At 41.4% G+C, this 23673-nt stretch overlaps 1 protein-coding gene across 1 annotated transcript in view; it reads left to right on the plus strand.

The window, feature by feature from the left end:
• The first annotated feature begins 6140 nt into the window (after positions 1 to 6140).
• Positions 6141 to 23673, plus strand: part of LOC126355344 (cilia- and flagella-associated protein 61-like) — a 223683-nt gene continuing 206150 nt past the window's right edge. Inside the window, exons 1-2 of the mRNA XM_050005638.1 lie at positions 6141 to 6148; positions 17183 to 17347. Coding sequence (XP_049861595.1) covers positions 6141 to 6148; positions 17183 to 17347 — 173 coding nt within the window. The remainder of the gene's footprint in view (positions 6149 to 17182; positions 17348 to 23673) is intronic.

Below are 23673 nucleotides of genomic sequence, written 5' to 3' on the forward strand. Positions count from 1 at the left end.
TTCGAATTCCTTTATGTTTTGTCCAGACCTTTGATAAACATAGGACCTACATCTTTTTTCATATCATTGAGTGTCCAGAACTTCTGCAGATCTACTGGTGCACAGTCATCATTCTCCTTACCATAGCACATGATCCTGCATTGAGACGGGCATGACAATCATCATAGTCGCAAACTGAGGAACAATTGCGTACCCTGCATCTATTATTTCGCCCATTCTGACATCTTTGATTTTTAAATTTCCTGGCATCCACTATCTTAATGACATCATGCATTTAAGGCAATTGATGATGTCATGGCATGTAGGCAACCTGAGCAAAAACATGTACTTTTAAAGTTATTTTAAGGTCAGAGTGTGCTGGATAGTAGGCAGCCAGCTTACTCACAGCTGTCTGATAGGCTATTTTGATTAATTCAACTATTTTTTTTCCTTTTTTATTGTGAGTTTTAGTTTGTAGTCGAAGTTTAAATATTCTGTGACTTTTATTTTACCAATACTCATAACAGTTTATATGGGCACTAAAGACCTTGTTGTCATGCTCCCATCATATTAATACTGCTTGACTATAATACTTCACATCTGATGATTTTAATGGGTTTATTGAATTATTTTCATGCCACCTGTTTTCAACATAGAGTGGCTTAGCTGAAGTTGAAAAAAATTCCTTTTGAAAGCTTTTGTTGTGAAATTTGACTGGCACCCACCACTGAAAAATCTTAAGACAATCCTCAAATTAGTCAGTAGAATTAATAATAATAATAATAATTTTCTTGTCATTCGGTCATTACAGCAATAGACAACGTCATATACATACTAAAATGCAATTGATAGTTTGAAAGAAACAACAGGTTTGTTGTTGACATTATAGTATTATATTACAGCTGATACATTTGTAGAATGGGTGGAGGACTAGCCAGTCATGAATTGTTTGTTTGAATAATTGTTCAGGTAATTCTTGAAAAGATTGAGGAAGATTGTTAAATAATTTGTACCCCATGATTTCATAGCTGTTGAGTGTCTTTGACAATCTGTGGTAAGGAATATAGAAGCACCTATTCCTTCTTGTATTGTAGCTACATACATTTTCTCTGGTTTTTGTTTCTGGTAATTTCTTCTTCGTATAAATTTGAACATAGTATATGTACAAGTCTATAACTGTCATGATTTTCTGTTCACAGAACAATGGTTTACAGTGTGCCTTATATGCAGAACCAGTAATTATCCTAATAGGTTTTTTTGCAGTATTAATATGTCACGTACACAGCTAGAGTTCCCCCACAAAACAATTCCATATGTTATTATACTTTGAAGGAATGAAAATTAGGATGTTCTAACGTATTTTTCAGGAACAGAATCCATAAGTCGCCTTAACAGGTAAATATCTCTTGACAATTTACCACTAATATATTGTACATGTTGACCCCAAGATAATTTATCATCAATGTATACCCCCAAAAATTTGACATAACTTGGATCATCTGACAGAAGCTTGTCTCTAAGACTACAGACCATATCTGTGTTTTGTTTTCATTCTGCAGGAATTCATTTGCCTTGAACCAATAGGATGCTTGGTCAATTGTCTTTGCTGCACATCTTTTAAGGCTATTGAAATCATCACTAGCATGAAGAAATGTTGTATCATCTTCATACAACACAGTGGTGGACTTGATAAATGACGGCAGATCATTTATCATTATCAGGAACAAAAAGGGGCCCAGCACAGATCCCTGTAGAACACCTACCTTGATTTGTTCTATACTCGACATTTCTCTCCCTACACAAACAACTTGCTTACGATTCTGAAGATATGACTTCATTAATTTAAGGCTGTTATGTCTAATGCCATAGAATTCCAGTTTTTCTAGGAGTGGCTTATGCTTTACACAGTCAAAAGCTTTGCTTAGATCACAAAATGTGAGTTGAGCATAGCCCTTATCCTCAAACACTTGATGTAGTTATTTGACTACAAAGTCTATAGCATCTACAGTAGACAACTTTGAGTTCTTCGGGAAAATATCAATCAGATATGCATTTATTTATACAGAATGTCAAGGGGTACACAATATAGTCTATTACTTTCTTTAGTAAATTACACGATATGTCATATATATCTACACTGTCTGAAGATTTCATCTGTGTTACAATGCTTAGGACATGACTAGGTGAGACCTCAGAGAACATAAACGTACCTATGTCTGTTGGTGTTCTGCAAACATTTTTAGAAAGTGACGCTAATGAACTGATGTCAGGTTTGATTATAGTATTTCCTACATCTTCAACAGATTTAATAAAGAAATCATTGAATTTTTGGGGAATTATATTAATTTTTTTGCTTCTTACATCTTTAGCAACTCCATTTATTAATTTCCATGCAGCTTTGCACTTATTTGTGGAATTATCAATGGTATTCAAATTATGTGCTTTTTTGGCTTCCACAATGGCTTTTTTGATACTCATTCCTGCATTTTATATACGCTAATCTGGCATGTTCTGTTTTCTGATTGCTACATATATTGTGCAACACCATAGCTTGCTTTTTCATATTTGATAATTGTTTAGTGAACCATGAATTTTGTCTGTTTGTAGCCCTTTTTGTAAAGCGTTTGTCAGTTAATTTGCATTTCTTTATAGGGATGTTGTCATTAAATTGTGTCAGAAATGTTTTAAAAAATCTCTCAAATAATAGTTTCCCTGACAAATCAGTGCTAAGACTATAACTTGTGTCACCATGACATTGGTTGAACCAGTCTCTCTCTCAGCAAGGGACTTACAGAGCTGAACAATTTTGTCATCTGTGACAGGTCTGGTGATTATAACTTTTGGGACAGGCTTAGGAATATTACTATTGTCAATACAGAACCTACTTGTATAGTTTAATGATACAGAGTCATGATCTGAAAATGGAAATACTGTAACATCACATGATTCTTCTGTAGTTTTAAAGTTGACAAAAATATTGTCAAGACATGCTTTATCTCTTGTGGGCCTGTTATTGATTGAGTGCAAATTGCACTGTCTTAGAAGGTTTTTCAACTCAGTCACAGTACGTTTATGTGTTGTTATATCAAAATCTGCATTCAGATCTCCACCAATTACTATGTCATAATGCAACCATCTGGTCCCTCTTAGAACATGCAACAGCATGTCCAATTTTTCCAGAAATACATTGATGGTACCCTTAGGTGACCTGTAAAGGGGGTACTATTACTAACTTAAGACTGTCCATAACTATACCAGTGGCTTCAAAGTTCTGTTCCTCACATAAATAATCTAGGTCCAACTTAACAATGGAGCAGCTGAATGACTGATTAATATATATTGCCACACCACCTCTTATATGAAATTTTCTACAGTAACTATTTGCTACATTATAGTTATCAAGTTTGACAACTGGAAGTACACTCTCAGTAACCTAATGTTCACTCAGACAGAAAATATCAAACTTGTTATCTAGTCCAAAACTGTTTACAATAAATTCTTTATGTATTAGTCCTTGAACATTCAGATAGCAAATTTTAAGATCATAATTGTTGTTTATTTTAGATTGAACGTTTTGGTGAGGTGTTATGAAATTTGTTACACTACTTATCTCGAGGGCTTCTTCATCTTGTTGCCTTCCACTCAAAAATCATTTAGACAGACAGGACGTGCTGTTTTCTGTCTACCCATAACACTTGATGCTGTTTCTCCTGCTGCAATTCTCTTTTCTCCTTTTAGAGACACTGTAGTTACTGTTGCTAGTGAAACTTCTGCTGTTACTGCTACTGTTACTTCCTTTTCCACTGCTGTTACTGATAATGCCACTGGTGACTGTGATGCTTTACATGTTTGCACAGTTGTAATTTTTTCACCGTAGAGTGTATCTGCAGATGTTTCTTCCTCATATGCTGTTGGTGCACTTTTCTTTTATGTTGTCATTGGCAGAAAACCTGTTGCAGGTAGTGCTATTTTTACATAGGCATCCACTCCTGCTGTCTTTATCACCTGGAGAATTTCTTTGGCCAGCACTTTCTTGCCTAGGTTGTTTCTGTGCAGTCCATGTCTAGTAAAATGCTCTCTTACTGAACTCGTTGGTTCAATGAAAGTTGTGTGCATAAAACCGCTACAAATCTTCCTGAATTTCCGATTTGTTGGGATGATTTCTCTGTTTGCATGCGAGTCTTCTGTTAAGTTGTGTCAGTAGGAAATGTTTACAACAAATACCTTCGCCTGTGAAATTTTTCCTAGCGATTCTTTCAGTGTTCTTACAGCAAGGCTGCTTTCATTTTTATAGACATCGTTTCCCCCTCCGATTATGACACAGTTGACGTCGCTATTCACGGAACTTTCACGGTTTTTCAGCACTTCTCGTAGAGGAGCACCAGGTTTCGAAATTCCAGTCACTTTATATTCAGACTGCATATCAGACATGATTGTAGCCAGTCCCTTTCCATGACTCGTCGATAATATGTATATTTCTTCCTTCTTCTTTTCTGTTTCCTTTTCTGTCTCGTATTCAGTTTTATTACAAGTTGCTCTCACACGATTTTTTCGTTTAATAGTATTTGATGGTAACGTGTTTCTGCTGGCACTTTTTTGTTCAACAGATCTTTCTGAGCAGTTACCTGTTACACTGAGATTTTTTGTCCGTGATTCTGAGCTGTCTGCACTTAGAACATCGTATTTATTCATTAGTGGAACATGAAAAACATTGGTATTTAACACAGGTCTAGAGATTTTCTTAGGCCTATTATATACACACTCTCGTTTACCTGTTTGCGTATCTGTGGGAAGGTCCATTTAGTCAAACAAACTTTTTAGCATTTCTGCATATTGTCTAGTTTTACTTAAGTCACTTTGCAGTTCTTCCGTCACACTTATTTCGAGTCCAGCGTTGCACATTTCAAATGCAGTTTCGAGACCGTTGCACTCAGTTCCACAGTCACATGTAGGCCTATGTTGACCGAGATTTGCTTCCACGAAACAACAAGAATGATACCATTTATGTGCCACTACACATATTTTAACACCTTTTATCACTTTTTTTGCACATTGCATACAATTCACTGATGATAATTTACCGATATTCACGGAGCGATTTGCCACTACATCCATATGCGCCGCCATCTTGCTATATCTTCAACAGCCTAGATTTCACTAAGATGGTCTTTAGCTCCCCATTTATTGTGCATCCATGCCAAATGGACTGCAAAATCCGTAACACTCAATTTGTTGCGGTGTTTTCCACCTTACAGAGTTTAAGGCCACAATTCTTGTGGCAGGTATCTTTCATATCTTGAAATTCTAACTACTACTTTGGCATTTTAGTTCTATTGCAGCCATGTTTTACTTATTCTCTGAATTGGCGTTGGAACTTGTATGCCAGGAAGTTGAAACAGTCAGTAAGGGTTGTGCAAGTAAGCCGCACAGACAAGACTGGAAACCATATTTTGGCAATTTTCTGCACCAATTCACATTTGTATACACGTCTACATACATACTCTGCAAGCCACCATATGCTTCGTGACCGAGGATACCCTGTGGCACTACTAGTCATTTCTCATCCTGTTGAACTACCAGATAGAGTGAGTGAAAAACAATTGTCTATATGCTTCAATATGAACCTTAATTCCTCATACCTTACCTTTGTGATCCTTACATGAAATGTATGTTGGCAGCAGTAGAATCATTCTGCAATCAGCTTCAAATTCCAGTTCTCTGAATGTTCTCAATAGTGCTCCTTGAAAAGAACGTCGCCTTCACTCCAGGGATTCACATTTGAGTTTCCGAAGCAACTCCACTATACCTGCTGGTATAGCATGTTTGGCGGAGATGTTCATTACTCTGAGACTTATTCCACCTGACTACTGTGGTAGCTAAATGCTGTAATATGATTGAAAATAATTTTTATTATTGTTGCTATGTGTTGATGCCAGTGGTTAGTCACTTGAGAGAAGGAGTGCCAAACAAATTACATTAATTAGGGCGTGTAGCAGGCTAACAACCACTTAAAGATTTTTAAGTGATGCAAGCACTACAGACCTCGACCTTTATGTGTCACAAAGATATGTTGCCCCCAAAGATAGTCCAGCTCTTCTGCTCTTGATATACCCACTGGAATCTCTTCTGAAAAGAAATAAATAAAAAAAGTAATTTTGGAAATGAACAGGTGCGTTGTAAATAAGAAAATGGATCTACCATGATAACTGAAATGTAACTGAGATCTTCCTAAAAGAAAACACATGTTACATCAGCAAGGAATTGCTATTACAATAGTGCGTGGCACCTAGTGTTGAACCTGAGACCACACGAATGACAGAGTATCAGGCTAATGTCTTCCCTTTTGTGCCATATGATGACACATCCACCATTCATGTTCATATTATTCTTCACTATGAATCAGTCCCTACTACTTCAAAAAATTTGATATACATTTCCTAATTCTAGTATAATTTGTCTATCCTAAAAGCACACATAATTTGGGTACTGATTTCACTCAGAGTAATCATAAATACTGTAGTTAATTTTACTCTGCCACATGGGTCTTTCAATAATGAAACCACAACTCCATTTGCTTGCCTTCACATTCAAACGAGACAGAATGAACCAGGATTGTGTTATATGCACTCGACCAGTTGGCCATCTTACGTGCTGTATGTTCAATGATGGCCTAAAAGTGATCCTCTGTATTGAGCGCGCCAACCCCTAATCATGCACCTCCTCCACTGCACCTATACATCTGCGCCAATGAGTAATCAGGTAGTCACTCAGTTTAGAAACGAAATCAAAGAATATGAAATGTAAGAGAGGAAATCGTTTTTTTCAAGGACTGTCCTCACATTACCTTCTTTAGATAATTATTAAATTATATTTTTCTTAACCTAAGGGACTAAGAATAATTGAGACTATTTTGTCTCGATGAGAATAACTCACAATATCGCACATTTTCGTATGGTGTTCCCCACAGAAATATCAATCCTGTGCACCTTCTTGCTACCGGAAAGGTATTCCTATACAGAATTTGTTCTAGCAGCTACTAGAAGCTTTTTACTTTCCCACACACTTAGCATTCTCTAATGGTTCCAGCCAGGTCAACCACTGCGCCTGCCCGTTCTGTGTGACTCAGAGCCCTCTATACACACCGTTCTGACTTATGCCTGTCCCATCATCGGAGTACTCTTGTTTACCTATGTTTGGACAATAAAGCAAATAAAATAATTCATGTCACCTGATGGATGTTGTGAATTGGTTCGGTTTAATTATCGGTAAAATTCTGTTATTATTATAAATATTATTCTTGGATTTTTTTAAAAATTAAATTGAAAGTCAAAAACATAGGGGGTACATTCACACTGTATTATTTAATGTAGTTGCTACTTTCTACGTATTGTTCGAACCTACCAGTAACGAATCTCTGAACTGCTCCGATGTCTTCCTTTAATCTGACATGGTGCAGATCTCAAACACTCGAGCAGTATTCAGGAATAGATTGCACATTTACAGATGAACCATACTTTCCCAAAATTCACCCAGTAAATTGAAGCCAACCATTTACTTTCTCTACCACAGTCCTCACATACTCGTTCCACTTCAATTCGCTTCCATTGTTATGCCCAGACATTTAAATGACGTGACTGTGCCAAGCAGGACACTGCTAATGCTGTATCCAAACATTGCAGGTTTGTTTTTCCTACTCATTGGCATCAATTTAAAGTTTTCTGTATTTAGAACCAGCTGCCATTCACGAAACCAACTACAAATATTACTAAGCCATCTTGTTTCCTCGCATAGCCACTCCACTTCCATACCTTCCCATACACAACAGCATCGTCAAGAAACAACTGCAGATTGCTGTTACCCTGTCCGACAGATCATTTATTTACATAGAAAATAAGTGTGACTCTATCACACTTCCCTGGGACACTCCCGACGATACCCTTGCCTCTGGTGTACAGTGGCCATCAAGGCCAACACGCTGGTTTCTATTATTATTTAAGAAGTCTTCGAGCCATTCTCATATCTGGGAACCTGTTCCATAGCTCGTTCCTTCATTAACAGTCTGCAGCGGGGCATCATGCCAAATGTTTTTTGGAAATTTAGAAATATGGAATCTGCCCATCGGCCTTCATTCATAGGTCGCAGTATATCATGTGAGAAAAGGGAAGCTCAATCGGAGAAGCTGTTATCGCAGGATAGTGCCAAAAACGACCTCTGCACCATGGCAACGATGGAACTTTCTGTGAACAGCCCGAAAGCTAAAAAAACATATGTTATGTAGTTAATGTCGAGCCCACAGTACTCCCGCCTCAGAAACACTGAATCTACAACTCAGTAGAATCAGACATTCATTTCTAGAAATTTGAAAGAATGGTTTAATGAATAAAAAGGTTGTACTCCAGATTCCTGGCAAATGTCTACCACCTCGCCCCCGTTCCACATCCTGTCATCCCTCGTTGTTGGACGCCTGTGCTTCCTGTACCTTATCCCCAAATAACTTCAGAATTTCAGAGTGTACCCCAGTCAACATTGCGATAAAGCTTTTTAGTCAGTCTATCCTCTACGGTAAGTAGGAGAATCAGAAATGCCTTGTTTCTGCATTATTCCGGGACCCAAGACTGATCGTATTCGAATTGAGCTCCTGTCATTCATTCCATTATTTTGCAGGTAATGCTTGCGAGTATTATGCAGTCATAACAAGCAGGTATTACTCGACTCAGTGATCAGTAGCACCAATGTATTGATAACTAACATGGTCTCGTGAACAGGCTGTTACTTTCGCGGCTCAAAATTGAACTACCGTTATCTCACGATGAAAGCACTAAAAGTGATCGCGAAAGTACTCTTAAGAAGCAAACGCAATTGCTTTTCGCCAATGACATTAAATTTATTGGTGACGAGAAGCAAAAAGTTGTGATACTATTGACGGAAAAGGAAACGCAAGTAAAATGTTGAAGTTAACGAAGTTGTTTGCGTGCACGGAAGAACTACCTCACTGATAATATGTATGAGCGAACAGCAATTTCTGCAGTACTATAAAGAATATAATGAAATACCAACTATACGGAATATTCACAAGTTTTGTTACACAGAACAGGATTTCAAGGCTATAAAGTAGCTGTGAAAAATATTCTTCTGTATGTAAGATTTTGTTTAAAAAATTACCAGAATAGACGAGTCATCAGGTGCGAACTAGATTAAGGAGTTTCAAAAAGGTCGTACATAGTACGTTAGAGTTTTGCGAAAAAATTAAGTCTCATAATTAAAGACGCCTGTGACAGTACATTGTTTTAAAGTTGTTGTAGTGATAATGTGCGTGAAGTATCGTGAACAAAAGTACTTGTAAATGCAGGTCCGATTTGAGAACATTTTTCAACACAGGCGACGTATCATTTGCGCCCCCTCCACACCCACTCCCCTCCAGACATTAGCTGCCTTTCCTTCGGCTTTTACGCACTTCACACATATTAGAAAAGTAATAATACCCTCTGTAACTGAATGGTAGTGGTCACTCTTTTCACTCTTTGTACTTGGGTTCAATTATTGGTGTCATTTCAATGTGAACTTTCAGCGGCATCTCTACAATGCCGTCACATGAAAATATTTACGCTGAGCTGTGAGACACACGTGAATTATTAGTTGCCGGCCGCGGTGGTCTCGCGGTTAAGGCGCTCTGTCCGGAACCGCGCGAATGCTACGTGCGCAGGTTCGAATCCTGCCTCGGGCATGGATGTGTCTGATGTCCTTAGGTTAGTTAGGTTTAGGTAGTTCTAAGTTCTAGGGGACTGATGACCACAGAAGTTAAGTCCCATAGTGCTCAGAGATATTTGAACCATTTGAACTGATACAGATGAGAATATACACTCCTGGAAATTGAAGTAAGAACACCGTGAATTCATTGTCCTAGGAAGGGGAAACTTTATTGACACATTCCTGGGGTCAAATACATCACATGATCACACTGACAGAAACACAGGCACATAGACACAGGCAACAGAGCATGCACAATGTCGGCACTAGTACAGTGTATATCCACCTTTCGCAGCAATGCAGGCTGCTATTCTCCCATGGAGACGATCGTAGAGATGCTGGATGTAGTCCTGTGGAACGGCTTGCCATGCCATTTCCACCTGGCGCCTCAGTTGGACCAGCGTTCGCGCTGGACATGCAGACCGCGTGAGACGACCCTTCATCCAGTCCCAAACATGCTCAATGGGGGACAGATCCGGAGATCTTGCTGGCCAGGGTAGTTGACTTACACCTTCTAGAGCACGTTGGGTGGCACGGGATACATGCGGACGTGCATTGTCCTGTTGGAACAGCAAGTTACCTTGCCGGTCTAGGAATGGTAGAACTATGGGTTCGATGACGGTTTGGATGTACCGTGCACTATTCAGTGTCCCCTCAACGATCACCAGAGGTGTACGGCCAGTGTAGGAGATCGCTCCCCACACTATGATGCCGGGTGTTGGCCCTGTGTGCCTCCGTCGTATGCAGTCCTGATTGTGGCGCTCACCTGCACGGCGCCAAACACGCATACAACCATCATTGGCACCAAGGCAGAAGCGACTCTCATCGCTGAAGACGACACGTCTCCATTCGTCCCTCCATTCACGCCTGTCGCGACACCACTGGAGGCGGGCTGCACGATGTTGGGGCGTGAGCGGAAGACGGCCTAACGGTGTGCGGGACCGTAACCCAGCTTCATGGATACGGTTGCGAATGGTTCTCGCCGATACCCCAGGAGCAACAGTGTCTCTAATTTGCTGGGAAGTGGCGGTGCGGTCCTCTACGGCACTGTGTAGGATCCTACGGTCTTGGCGTGCATCCGTGCGTCGCTGCGGTCCGGTCCCAGGTCGACGGGCACGTGCACCTTCCGCCGACCACTGGCGACAACATCGATGTACTGTGGAGACCTCACGCCCCACGTGTTGAGCAATTCGGCGGTACGTCCACCCGGCCTCCCGCATGCCCACTATACGCCCTCGCTCAAAGTCCGTCAACTGCACATACGGTTCACGTCCACGCTGTCGCGGCATGCTACCAGTGTTAAAGACTGCGATGGAGCTCCGTATGCCACGGCAAACTGACTGACACTGACGGCGGCGGTGCACAAATGCTGCGCAGCTAGCGCCATTCGACGGCCAACGCCGCGGTTCCTGGTGTGTCCGCTGTGCCGTGCGTGTGATCATTGCTTGTACAGCCCTCTCGCAGTGTCCGGAGCAAGTATGGTGGGTCTTACACACCGGTGTCAATGTGTTCTTTTTTCCATTTCCAGGAGTGTACAATAAAAAAAAACTTTCCAGTAAACATGATTGCACCGCTGACTACAGTACGAAATATTATCCTAGTTAGTAGAATTGTATTTCAAATTTATACTTTTTGATTAAGTCTATGTCTAATGGGGCTCAAATTTTAACAAAATCCACATGTTGTTCATGAGTCACCACTAACAACGTTTCATACTGAGTGTGTGGTTAGGAGAAGTTTGTGTATATGTCATTGGGCCACACATTCTTGCAAGAAAACTGTATGAAGGGGTGGGGTTACTTTCGGTTCTGCGGTGGAATCTTCTACGATTGCTTAAGTGTGTTTCTCTTAGGCAACAATGAATTATGCATGATCTTGGGGCTTGGACACATTTTGCTGCTGACTCCAAGATGAACTGACCTCAATCCTCTGGATTTTTCTGTCCTGGCTCATTTGGAAGGTGAAATATCAGCGCTCCTACTGATACAGAGAAAAAAAAACTGTAATTGTGAATTGTACACGCGTGTCGAGATTAACAAGGTGTCCGAGGGTGTTTGAAAGAATTCTTAACTCGTGCAAAGACGAGTGTAATATTGTATTCAAAGGCAAAGACAGCGTTTGGAACAGTTCCTTTAACCCTACGTAGCAACCATATGTCGTCAACGTTGGTTACCAAGCTCGGGTCTTCTGGGGATTCCATTTTTTTCTTAGTTTCTCAACATGGTAGTGTAGAAGGTTTCTCATATTAGGTTCTCTGGTTGTGTAAAAGTATATTTAAATTATGTGAGCACTGTTGACGCTTTGCTTTATAGTCAAACTTTATAAGCTGACGAATACGCGCAAATCAATTCCGTGCCATAGAAGTAGTAAAAACTGCATGACAAATATTTCCATCTGTTGTTCACATTTCCCATATCGATCCCTTTCGGCTTCTAAAAGATCCAGCAATCAGCAGAACAAGCTGTCAGTTCCGCAGTATCTGCATCTGTCCAAATTCTCATTCTGTTCAGAGCAGAATTTGCACTGTAATACTGAACAACACGTGGCGCTTTCGCATGGTGAAGGTGCGTTTATCTGCAATGTGGTCGTCAAGGGACATGTTGGAAACTTCGAACTTGTGGGTGCAAGACTACTCGTGCGCGTTGGTCCAGGAGATCCTTTGACAACGTTATACTATGACGGCAATTCACCAGGACGCTGAACTTGTTCTTTTCCGTCCCTACTTTGAATAAATTTATCTCCTTCACCCGAATTCCCATCAGAATTGTCGCTAGAAATGTCGCTTTCTTTTGAATTCATTTCGGGATTATCTTCCGATTCCGACGCAACTTGTTGCGGAATAAAATCCTCATCAGATTCGTTCAACATTTGTTCCGTGTCACTGAGATCACGTTCAACCAGCATCTGAAGAACTTCATCATCTGAGATTTGCTCGGGAGCCATTTTTGAATGTTTGTGGCGTTCACATTATGAAAAATCACAAAAAATAAATCCATCGAAATATTTAATGTAGTATACCAAATGGGATGCTGCCAGGGACCGGAGTATGTTTTTTTTTGTTATATTTTTTTTAACGAACTCATCATAAATCTAATTATGTAATATATCTCTTAAATCAAGAATAAATTGACTCTTTGAGTTGCAGCAGTATCACTAAAAATAACTTTTTTGTGGTCCCTAGTGGATACTGATTAGTATGTTCAGGGCTGTTCACAGATACAAGAATAGAGTACGTTTAATGTCCGGATATAGTATTTCTTGTTAAAGTAGGTCATGGCTGAAATTTGGAGCCCAATTATATTGGTACTTTATCGAAAATTAACATTTTTATTATCTAGGACAATATTTGACACCAAAGTGGCAGCGCATAACTACGCATTGGCAGTTATCTCGCAAAAGGACCCACATTAATTGGAACGTTTTAGCTTCTATTATCGTACGCTTTCACCTCTGTCACTTTTCGGGACTAATTATGAAGCAACTCGTGTAAAAATTTTACATTTGGGCGTCTGTGACGCTTCTCCCAGCTTGGCGCCACAAGTGGCCGCATGTGTGGCTTGAACTTTAAACCGGTCTTGGGTACATGTTTAATTTGTGTGCTAAGCAGGGCATTTGCGTATAGATATGTAGCATGCAATTCTAAGACTACTATTACTGTCGCTCCTCTCGTTTTGCTCGGGTTTAAGCACGACGGTGTTGCCACAATGCCTAAGCTTTCAGGTCTCTATGCCAGGTAATACACCTACGAGAAAAATCACAACACCAAGATGGAGTTGTCCTACATAAACGAAAGTTGGTAGGCGTATTTCTATATCTGAAAGATGATGCCTATTCAAATTTCGCACCAATCGCCTGAGAGGATGCAAATCAGATTTGCTTTAAATATTCGTTGTACCGGTCGTGAGTTTTAGTTACCTACGAGATTGGACGTGGTTAGTTGATATTAGTCAAGAATGTCTTTAACCCTTTATTTGGCAGTGTTGCTCTCGAGCAACCTCAAATTTACGTTGGCCTTATGGGACAACAACACTTCCCAGTGCCTTTACACACTGCGAATGCCTGTTGTAATAGTTCAAGGTTTTCCATTCAACGGTAAAATGATGGGACAGCAATGAAAAAAGAAGAATTGATGTGCCCTGTCCCAGTATTGTACGTCAATACAACAAGCATATGGGAGGAGTTGATCTTGCTGGTATGCTGATAGAGCTCTGCAGAGTAACAATGAAAACTAGGTGTTGGTACATGAGATTGTTTGGATTTATCCTAGATCTGAGTGTTGTAAATGCCTGGCTGGTATTTCAAAGAGAATCTCTGGACAAGAAGACCTCACTGAAGTCATTCGGGGCAGATATTGCCAATGGTTTGATGTTTTCAGGGAAAAGGAAAGTAGGAAGGCCCTCAATAGACATAATACCACCACAAAAGAAGAGGAGGAAGCCAACGGCTCCGACTGTTACACAAGATTTCCTATATGATAATATGGAGCATTGGCCTGTATACGGTCCGAAAGGCCGTTGTCGTTATTGTCCATCTGGATTTTGTACAGTCATGTGTTCAAAATGCAATCTAGTATTGTAATTCGTTCCAAAGAGGAACTGTTTCCAAAAATTCCATTGCAAGAAGAAATAGAAGGGAAAATGAAACAGTTATATTACACAGCAGGAATGCATGAATGTGTTTATAAATTAAATTATTCGCGTACAGGAAACCTTTTGCTTGAGGTTATTGGCAAACACTTTTTTTTCTGTATTATGTATAAATGTGGTCTACTGCTGGCAATGTTGCTTGTTAGCAACACTTCATAATTTTCATAATTTTTGTCAAAAATTTCTAAAAGTGACTGAATTGTATTTCTTTAAACATAATAAATAAATATAAGCAATGAAAATATTTTTTTGTTTTTATTTTCTCCATTTGCCAAATAAAGGGTTAAGGTGACATCGACGCCAGTAGAACCTCTCTGAGTTTGAACGAAGTCGTGTAATAGGGGTACGAGAAGCTGAATATTCTTTCTTTGATATTACAGAAACACTTGGTAGGGATATACGCACTGTACATGATTCCTGCCAGCAGTGATTACGAGAAAGAACAGTCGCAAGAAGACCGGTCTCCATACTGAGATGGAAGAGCAATGTGTTTGGTGTATAGCTCTGGTGCAACTGTACTGCAGCTGCTGTAGCAGTCTGAGTAGCAGTTAGCACCACAGTGACACAATGAACTATTACAAATTGATTACTTCAAGGAAAGCTCCGAGCCAGACGCCCTGTAGCGTCCATTTCACTGATCCAGACCATCGGCTTTTGCGACTTCAGTGGTGTCAGGCGAGAGCTCATTGCAGGCCAGGGTAGAGGTCTGTTGTGTTTTCTGATGAAATTTGGTTCCGCCCCGGTGCCATTGATGGCCGTGTGTTGGTTAGACTATTTGAGGCTCAACCTGACCTGTTGTGCTGCCACTCGTGAACAGCATTCCAGGGACGTTTTCCAACGCCTACATACCACTGTTATAACCCAACATGCTTTTCAGAGTGTCAATATTATGCCTTGGTCTGCTCGATCATCAGATCTGTCTCCTGTCGAGCACATATGGAACATCACTGGACGATAACTCCAGTGTAATTCACTACCAGCATTAACCATCGCTGTATTGAGAGAGCGAGAGCAACAGGCATGGAACTCCATCCCACAAGCTGATAATCCGGCACCTGTAAAACACAATGCATCCACGTTTGCAAGCTTGCACTCTTTTAGTAATGTACCAGAATTTCACATTTGTAGTGGCTTATCTCTCTACTACTAGGTGCGTTTGAAAAGTCCGTGTAAAACTAAAAACTACTTTTGTGTTTGGAGTAATCCTGTTTTGTTTATCAGCATAGTCTCCTTTTAGGCTTATAGACTTCGTCCAACGCTGTTCTAATTTGTTGATCCCTTCCGAATAATAGGAATTGTCCAAGTCTGCAAAATAGCTATTAGTTACTGCAGTCACCTCCTCGTTTGAATAAAATCTCTGTGCCTCCAGCCATTTCTTCAAATTGGGGAACAAATAATAGTCCGAGGGAGCCAAATCTAATTTTACGACCACAACTGCTGTGCTGTGTGCTAGTGCATTGTCATGATGGAAAAGGACTTTTTTGCAGTCCAATCGCCGGTGTTTTTCTTGCAGCTCGGTTTTCAAACGGTCCAATAACGATGAATAATATTCACCTGTAATAGTTTAATCCTTTTCCAGATAGTCGATGAGGATTATCCCTTGTGAATCCCAAAAGGCAGTCGCCATAACCCTTCAGGCCGAAGGAATGGTCTTCGCCTTTTTTTGGTGCAGATTCTCCCTTCGTAATCCATTGTTTAGGTTGTTGTTTGGTCTCAGGAGTATAGTGATGAAACGACGCTTCGTCCTGCGGATCCTTACTGAGCAGCTGCAAACCATCCTTGTAACACTTCACACCTTTCCATTTTGGTTACGCGTGAGCAATCGGAACCCATCTTGCGCAGGCCGTTGTGGCCGTGCGGTTCTAGACGCTTCAGTCTGGAACTGCGTGACCGCTACGGTCGCAGGTTCGAATCCTGCCTCGGGCACCTGTAAAACACAATGCATCCAGAGTCACCGTAATGTTAGGTTAGTTAGGTTTAAGTAGTTCTAAGTTCTAGGGGACTGATGACCTCAGATGTTAAGTCCCATAGTGCTCAGAGCCGTTTGAACCGTTTGAACCCATCTTGCGGATAGCTTTCTCATGTTCAAATGTTAATGCAAAATATTATGTACCCGTTCATTCGAGATGCCTACAGCACTAGCAATCTCACACACCTTAACTCTTCTGTCATCCGTCACCATATCATGGATTTTATCAATGATATTTGGAGTCGCAGCCTCCACAGGGCGTCCAGAACGTTCAACATCACTTGTGCCCATATGGCCACTCCGAAAATTTTGATATCACTTACAAACTATTCTAATCGAAGGCGCAGAGTCACCGTAATGTTTATCAAGCTTCTATTTAGTTTCCTGAGAAGTTTTGCCTTTCATAAAGTAATGTTTAATCAACACACGAAATTCTTTTTCGTCCATTTTTTGACAATCATTCGACTTACTTGCTTCACACGAATACCAAACACAAAGAAATAGACCAATATGGCTGAAACTTGGTGTGCGTTCTTTCCAAAGATGTTACTAACTAAACATGACCTCGATATGAGCCAGGACATTGCACGGACATTTCAAACACCCCTCCTACATGAACCTGTGATCTTGCAATGTTAATCACCTAAATATGTTACTTAGAGTCATTACTCTATATTAATTATTTTTTGGAGACGCTATTTTTTCCGTTAGAGTAGACAATTCTAATTCAATTGTGCATGGGTGTAGTTTGTAGGGCAAGTCACATACGAGAAAGTGATGACGATAATCATTGTCCTCGCACTGGGTATGACAAGCAGTTACATTTTGTTTTTTGGAACAGCGAACCAGAGGTGCGGGAGGCGAGCGCCAGCGACCTGCGGGAGGCACGTCCGCTGGCCGCAGCCGTGGGCCGCACGGACGTGCTGCGCAGCATGGCCAAGGACCCACAGCTCACAGGCTACGTGCTGCTCTGCGGCGGGGTCATCGTCGGCGTCGCCGTGCTCAGGTGCTGCTCCCGTCTAAACTTTGTTCATCCCAAGTCCAACCACAAGTGCTCACTTACACGCTCCTTAACACTTGGATGCCCAGCCTTTCCCTGCGCTCTCTAACGCCTGAGAGGTCATTTTGACCCCTAATGCACAGAGTGTTCGGAAATAGCCGTTACAAACTTCCAGGACTTGCGGAGGGGACCGAGTATGTAAAATATTGAATTAGAATCTATCTCCGGAACAGTTGAAAACATATTGGCAATGCGACCACTTTTGCGAAAAACTGATTAGGCGTGACCTAATACATCGCTTGTTTTACCATTCTGCTCGTTAACAGCCAAAGAGACTGCCCGTTTACTAGTTGAAAGAGTCTCTTCAAAGTGATTCAGAACATAGTAGATTGTGTCGGAAGTTCCACGCGGCTTTACGCGGATGATGCTGTAGTATACAGAGAAGTTGCAGCATTAGAAAATTGCAGCGAAATGCAGGAAGATCTGCAGTGGATGGGCACTTGGTGCAGGGAGTGGCAACTGACCCTTAACATAGACAAACGTAATGTATTGCGAATACCTAGAAAGAAGGATCCTTTATTGTATGATTATATGATAGCAGAACAAACACTGATAGCAGTTACTTCTATAAAATATCTGGGAGTATACGTACGGAACCGCTTTGTAGTGGAATAATCATATGAAATTAATTCTTGGTAAGGCGTGTACCAGGTTGAGATTCATTGGGAGCGTCCTTAGAAAATGCAGTCCACCAACAAAGGAGTTGGCTTACAAAGCACTCGTTGGAACTATACTTGAGTATTGCTCATCCGTGTGGGATCCGTACCAGATCGGATTGACGGAGGAGATAGAGAAGACCCAAAGAAGAGCGGCGCGTTATTTGGTAAGCGTGATAGCGTTACGGAGATGTTTAGCAGACTCAAGTGGCAGACTCTGCAAGAGACGCGCTCTGCATCGTGGTATAGCTTGCTGTCCAGGTTTCGAGAGGGTGCGTTTCTGGATGAGATATCTAATATATTGCTTCCCCCTACTTATACCTTCCGAGGAGATCACGAATGTAAAATTAGAGAGATTCGAGCGTGCACGGAGGCTTTGGGGCAGTCCTTCTTCCCGCGAACCATACGCGACTGGAACAGGAAAGGGTGGTAATGACAGTGGTATGTAAAGTGCCCTCCGCCACACACACTGTTGGGTGGCTTGCGGAGTATAAATGTAGAATGTAGAACTGCCTCTTTCAATTCGGGTGTGCGGCGTCTCCTTGGAGCACCACAGTCACGTCTACTGACGCTGAAGGTACCATTATTCGAAACCATTGCGCAATTGTGGCGAAAAGGGTATGCGATGGAGTCGTATGTTGTAGAGAACGATCTTGATAAAGACGGCGAGTAGGTCTTCCGTTACCGTGAGCTTCGTCACACAGAAGGATCATTTCTGTTTATTCCTGATATGTGTAATCAACCACGTTACTCTAACACTCACAGGCACGTGAATGAGGCTCGAACTGGAGACGTCAACCGATCCGACGTAACCACACTCACCGTGACTACGCTATTGCATACGTACCTAGCTAACATGTTTTCAAACGGCTGTAGCACCGAGCCGGTACGTTTCTGGACATGGGTTCCTACTCGAAACATCATGCACTCCCTTTACAAATCCTAGAAGTTTGTAACGGGAATTTCTGAACACCCTGTATAGCAACAATGTTCTGGATTTTTATTTCAAAATTGTAAGCAGTTATTATGTTTTAATGTTTTTGCATGATTTTTACGCCATTTAAGATACAGAATTGTTAGTGAAATGCAACAGAGCACAAATAACATCAGTTATTTAAAAAATAAACAAATTTCATAAAACCCCATAAAACTCGAATAGGAGTAAACTAGTGAGGGGTTAACATAGCTTTAAATGCATAGAAAAATTGAATCCTTCATGTGTAATACATGAGTAACACACCATTTAAGTCACAGAATTATGAATAAAATGCAACAGAGCACAAATAACATCAGTTATTTAAAAAATAAACAAATTTCATAAAACCCCATAAAACTCGAATAGGAGTAAACTAGTGAGGGGTTAACATAGCTTTAAATGCATAGAAAAATTGAATCCTTCATGTGTAATACATGAGTAACACACCATTTAAGTCACAGAATTATGAATAAAATGCAACAGAGCACAAATAACAATGGTTATTAAAAAAAGATAAAGAATCTTCACCAAACCCCATAAAATCCAAACAGGAGTAAGCTAGTTAGGGGGTTTACTTAGTTTTAAATGCTTAGAAAAATGGAATTATTCACGTTTACACCAATTTTAGCTAGTTCATATTTCCACACAACTGACATTCGTATTCAGTTTTCTTTGTGCACTATCCACACACCACCTTCTTACAAACAGTATAGCTGGAAGTGGTTTTGCTAGACTTGCAGAATGTAAGAACTTTATATTTACCACGTTTCTGTGCTATTTAGTCGTCATTTTCATTTTCATTCTTTTCACAATCGTCTGTGGTCCTACGAAGTGACTAACTCTTCACATACTAAGATTGTAGTTCCTCTGCAACTTGCTGAATAAAAGTCTTCCTTTTATCTTCTTCCCAGTAACAGCCCTGCATTTATTCTTGCTAGGTTAAGAATACAGTAAAAAGAATGTACTGGCGATCTTTTTGAAGAAGCCTTGACTCAGTACTATCTCGGCATTTTGTCTACTGCGTCAAACCTAAACTTAATCTTCTTTCCGGAGTTTTTTTCTCGTTTGTTTTTATAGTAACACTAGCAGAAAGGGAACTCATCATGAGCTCATCTTTGATTTTCTTTGCGTGACAGACAGTCAAGGAAATATCATCATGTTTTAAATCTTTTGTCGAATACAAATGGGCCTTCAAACTTTAGAACATGTGGTATTTCTCTTCTTGCTCTGTTTACTTACTGCTCCTGCGATGGTGTTTGACTTTACTTCCAATTGCTTGGCAGGTTTGATGGAAGTGAAATAATTATTTGTAGTGACATTCCTGCCTTTGGATAGAAATTGTTCCATAAGAAGCGTCACTACGTAATGTGAAACACTTTCGTCTCGGGATAGTGCAATATTCTTACCAAAATAAGGGAAATAATGGAGAGTCTACTTGCTATCAACTTCTACAGCTAACCAGTACTTTTGTCCATTCTTGTCAAACTTCAAAGCCATCAATTGTGTGAGCGAGCACCTAGTTTTGCTTGGGCAGATTTGCTCTTCTGTCGTTATGTTATATTGTTAGCCTCGTGATGATTGGGTGTTGTGTGATGTCCTTAGGTTAGTTAGGTTTAAGTAGTTCTAAGTTCTAGGGGACTGATGACCATAGATGTTAAGTCTCATACAGCTCAGAGCCATTTGATCCATTTATATTATGAACTGTAACACACGAAGAAGTTTTCTATGCATTTTCCCAAACAACAGAACCATTGAAAATTTATCAATCTGTAAGGGTACAGAGCTTGTTGACTCCTTGTCGAACCTCAGGAATCTCAGAATTTTACAGTATCCATTTCTACTCACGATTTCCACAGGAAATGATAGGCCACTGATTCTTGCAAGGGAGTGACAATCAAAAGTACTAGTACATCGTACCTTTGTTGTTAGCTAGTACCGAAATAACGTAAATGAAAGTTAATTACTACATCATAAAATAAAATGGCTTTAACGAGGGAGTGCCTGAATGACACTGATTTTTGCGATTTTTGCAAGGGAGTGACAGACAAAAGTAAATTGTACTGAGTCCATTGTTGTCCATTCATACAATAGCAATATGAATAAAAGTTAATTATTGCATCACAAAATAAAATAGCTGAACTTTGGGAGTGCATGAAATAAGCGTGAAGCAAATCAATAAACAACATTATAGTATTATCTTGGAGGGGTCAATATGATTACTCTGTGCATTAAAGGTGAAACGTGCAAACAATTATAATCAGTTGTGCAAAATATGCTGTTTTTCATTACAATCAAAGTGCATTTCAAATGAATGACACTCATAAAGGGAAACGTTACTCCACTTATTCTGTGGAACATTAACTTCATTTAATACACAAAAAATGGTCTATTTGATCCCTCTGCGCGTTCTAGTGTTACACAGTCCGCTAAAGCGAAGGGGAAAGGTCGCATGTGGTTAGGCATCGCACAAAGGGCGCCTCAGCTGCTGCTGTGGTCTTGTGGTTACAGTCGCTGCTTCTAGCTCGTGAAGATACGTGTTCGATTCCCGCCCGCGTCGGAGATTTTCTGCTCTTGGAAAGTTCGCATTTACTCATTTCATCTCGTCTTAATCGATGCGCAATTCGCGGAAGAGGCTTCGAAGGCTTACATCAGGCTGGCGAACAGCCCCAGGTAGGGTCTACCGGTCAATAATGCCATGCGATCATATCATTTTAAGACCATTTTATTAGGACGTTTTCTTGTCTGTTTGTCTGTTCCGGCACAAATTCTGGAATTGATTTTAAACTAAGTTCCTGACGAGCTAGAGACTACGAGTTTTCAATATACCCTAGAACTGTATGGCATTGCAATATTAACCCACTTAAGTGGCGGGGGTACCTCGTCTGTGTGTTTGGAACTAATTTTGCAACTGATTTCAAACTAACTTCCTCTCGAGCTATAGACTTGAAACTTTCCACATCAGAACTGGACGACAATGCGATATTAATTCGCTGTGTCTGGTGTGCGCCGAAGGGTACTACGTTTCTGTTTCTTGAGTCTTTATTTTACTTTTTAGGAAAATAACAATTAAACATATTGATGTGTTATTAGTAGTTAGGTGTAACACTATTCTACACTCCTGGAAATGGAAAAAAGAACACATTGACACCGGTGTGTCAGACCCACCATACTTGCTCCGGACACTGCGAGAGGGCTGTACAAGCAATGATCACACGCACGGCACACCGGACACACCAGGAACCGCGGTGTTGGCCGTCGAATGGCGCTAGCTGCGCAGCATTTGTGCACCGCCGCCGTCAGTGTCAGCCAGTTTGCCATGGCATACGGAGCTCCATCGCAGTCTTTAACACTGGTAGCATGCCGCGACAGCGTGGACGTGAACCGTATGTGCAGTTGACGGACTGAGCGAGGGCGTATAGTGGGCATGCGGGAGGCCGGGTGGACGTACCGCCGAACTGCTCAACACATGGGGCATGAGGTCTCCACAGTACATCGATGTTGTCGCCAGTGGTCGGCGGAAGGTGCACGTGCCCGTCGACCTGGGACCGGACCGCAGCGACGCACGGATGCACGCCAAGACCGTAGGATTCTACACAGTGCCGTAGGGGACCGCACCGCCACTTCCCAGCAAATTAGGGACACTGTTGCTCCTTGGATATCGGCGAGGACCATTCGCAACCGTCTCCATGAAGCTGGGCTACGGTCCCGCACGCCGTTAGGCCGTCTTCCGCTCACGCCCCAACATCGTGCAGCCCGCCTCCAGTGGTGTCGCGACAGGCGTGAATGGAGGGACGAATGGAGACGTGTCGTCTTCAGCGATGAGAGTCGCTTCTGCCTTGGTGCCAATGATGGTTGTATGCGTGTTTGGCGCCGTGCAGGTGAGCGCCACAATCAGGACTGCATACGACGGAGGCACACAGGGCCAACACCCGGCATCATGGTGTGGGGAGCGATCTACACTGGCCGTACACCTCTGGTGATCGTCGAGGGGACACTGAATAGTGCACGGTACATCCAAACCGTCATCGAACCCATCGTTCTACCATTCCTAGACCGGCAAGGGAACTTGCTGTTCCAACAGGACAATGCACGTCCGCATGTATCCTGTGCCACCCAACGTGCTCTAGAAGGTGTAAGTCAACTACCCTGGCCAGCAAGATCTCCGGATCTGTCCCCCATTGAGCATGTTTGGGACTGGATGAAGCGTCGTCTCACGCGGTCTGCACGTCCAGCACGAACGCTGGTCCAACTGAGGCGCCAGGTGGAAATGGCATGGCAAGCCGTTCCACAGGACTACATCCAGCATCTCTACGATCGTCTCCATGGGAGAATAGCAGCCTGCATTGCTGCGAAAGGTGGATATACACTATGTACTAGTGCCGACATTGTGCATGCTCTGTTACCTGTGTCTATGTGCCTGTGTTTCTGTCAGTGTGATCATGTGATGTATCTGACCCCAGGAATGTGTCAATAAAGTTTCCCCTTCCTGGGACAATGAATTCACGGTGTTCTTATTTCAATTTCCAGGAGTGTATTTAAGATATGAACAGGTGAAAAGACACTAAAATGAATCTTAAATCTAACACATGTCTTCCACATAATGTCATCATTATATTTAAAAACTATTGAAAAATTTCACT

This window comes from Schistocerca gregaria, chromosome 3 (genome assembly GCF_023897955.1).
Source record: "Schistocerca gregaria isolate iqSchGreg1 chromosome 3, iqSchGreg1.2, whole genome shotgun sequence".
Classification (NCBI taxonomy): Eukaryota; Metazoa; Arthropoda; class Insecta; order Orthoptera; family Acrididae; genus Schistocerca; species Schistocerca gregaria.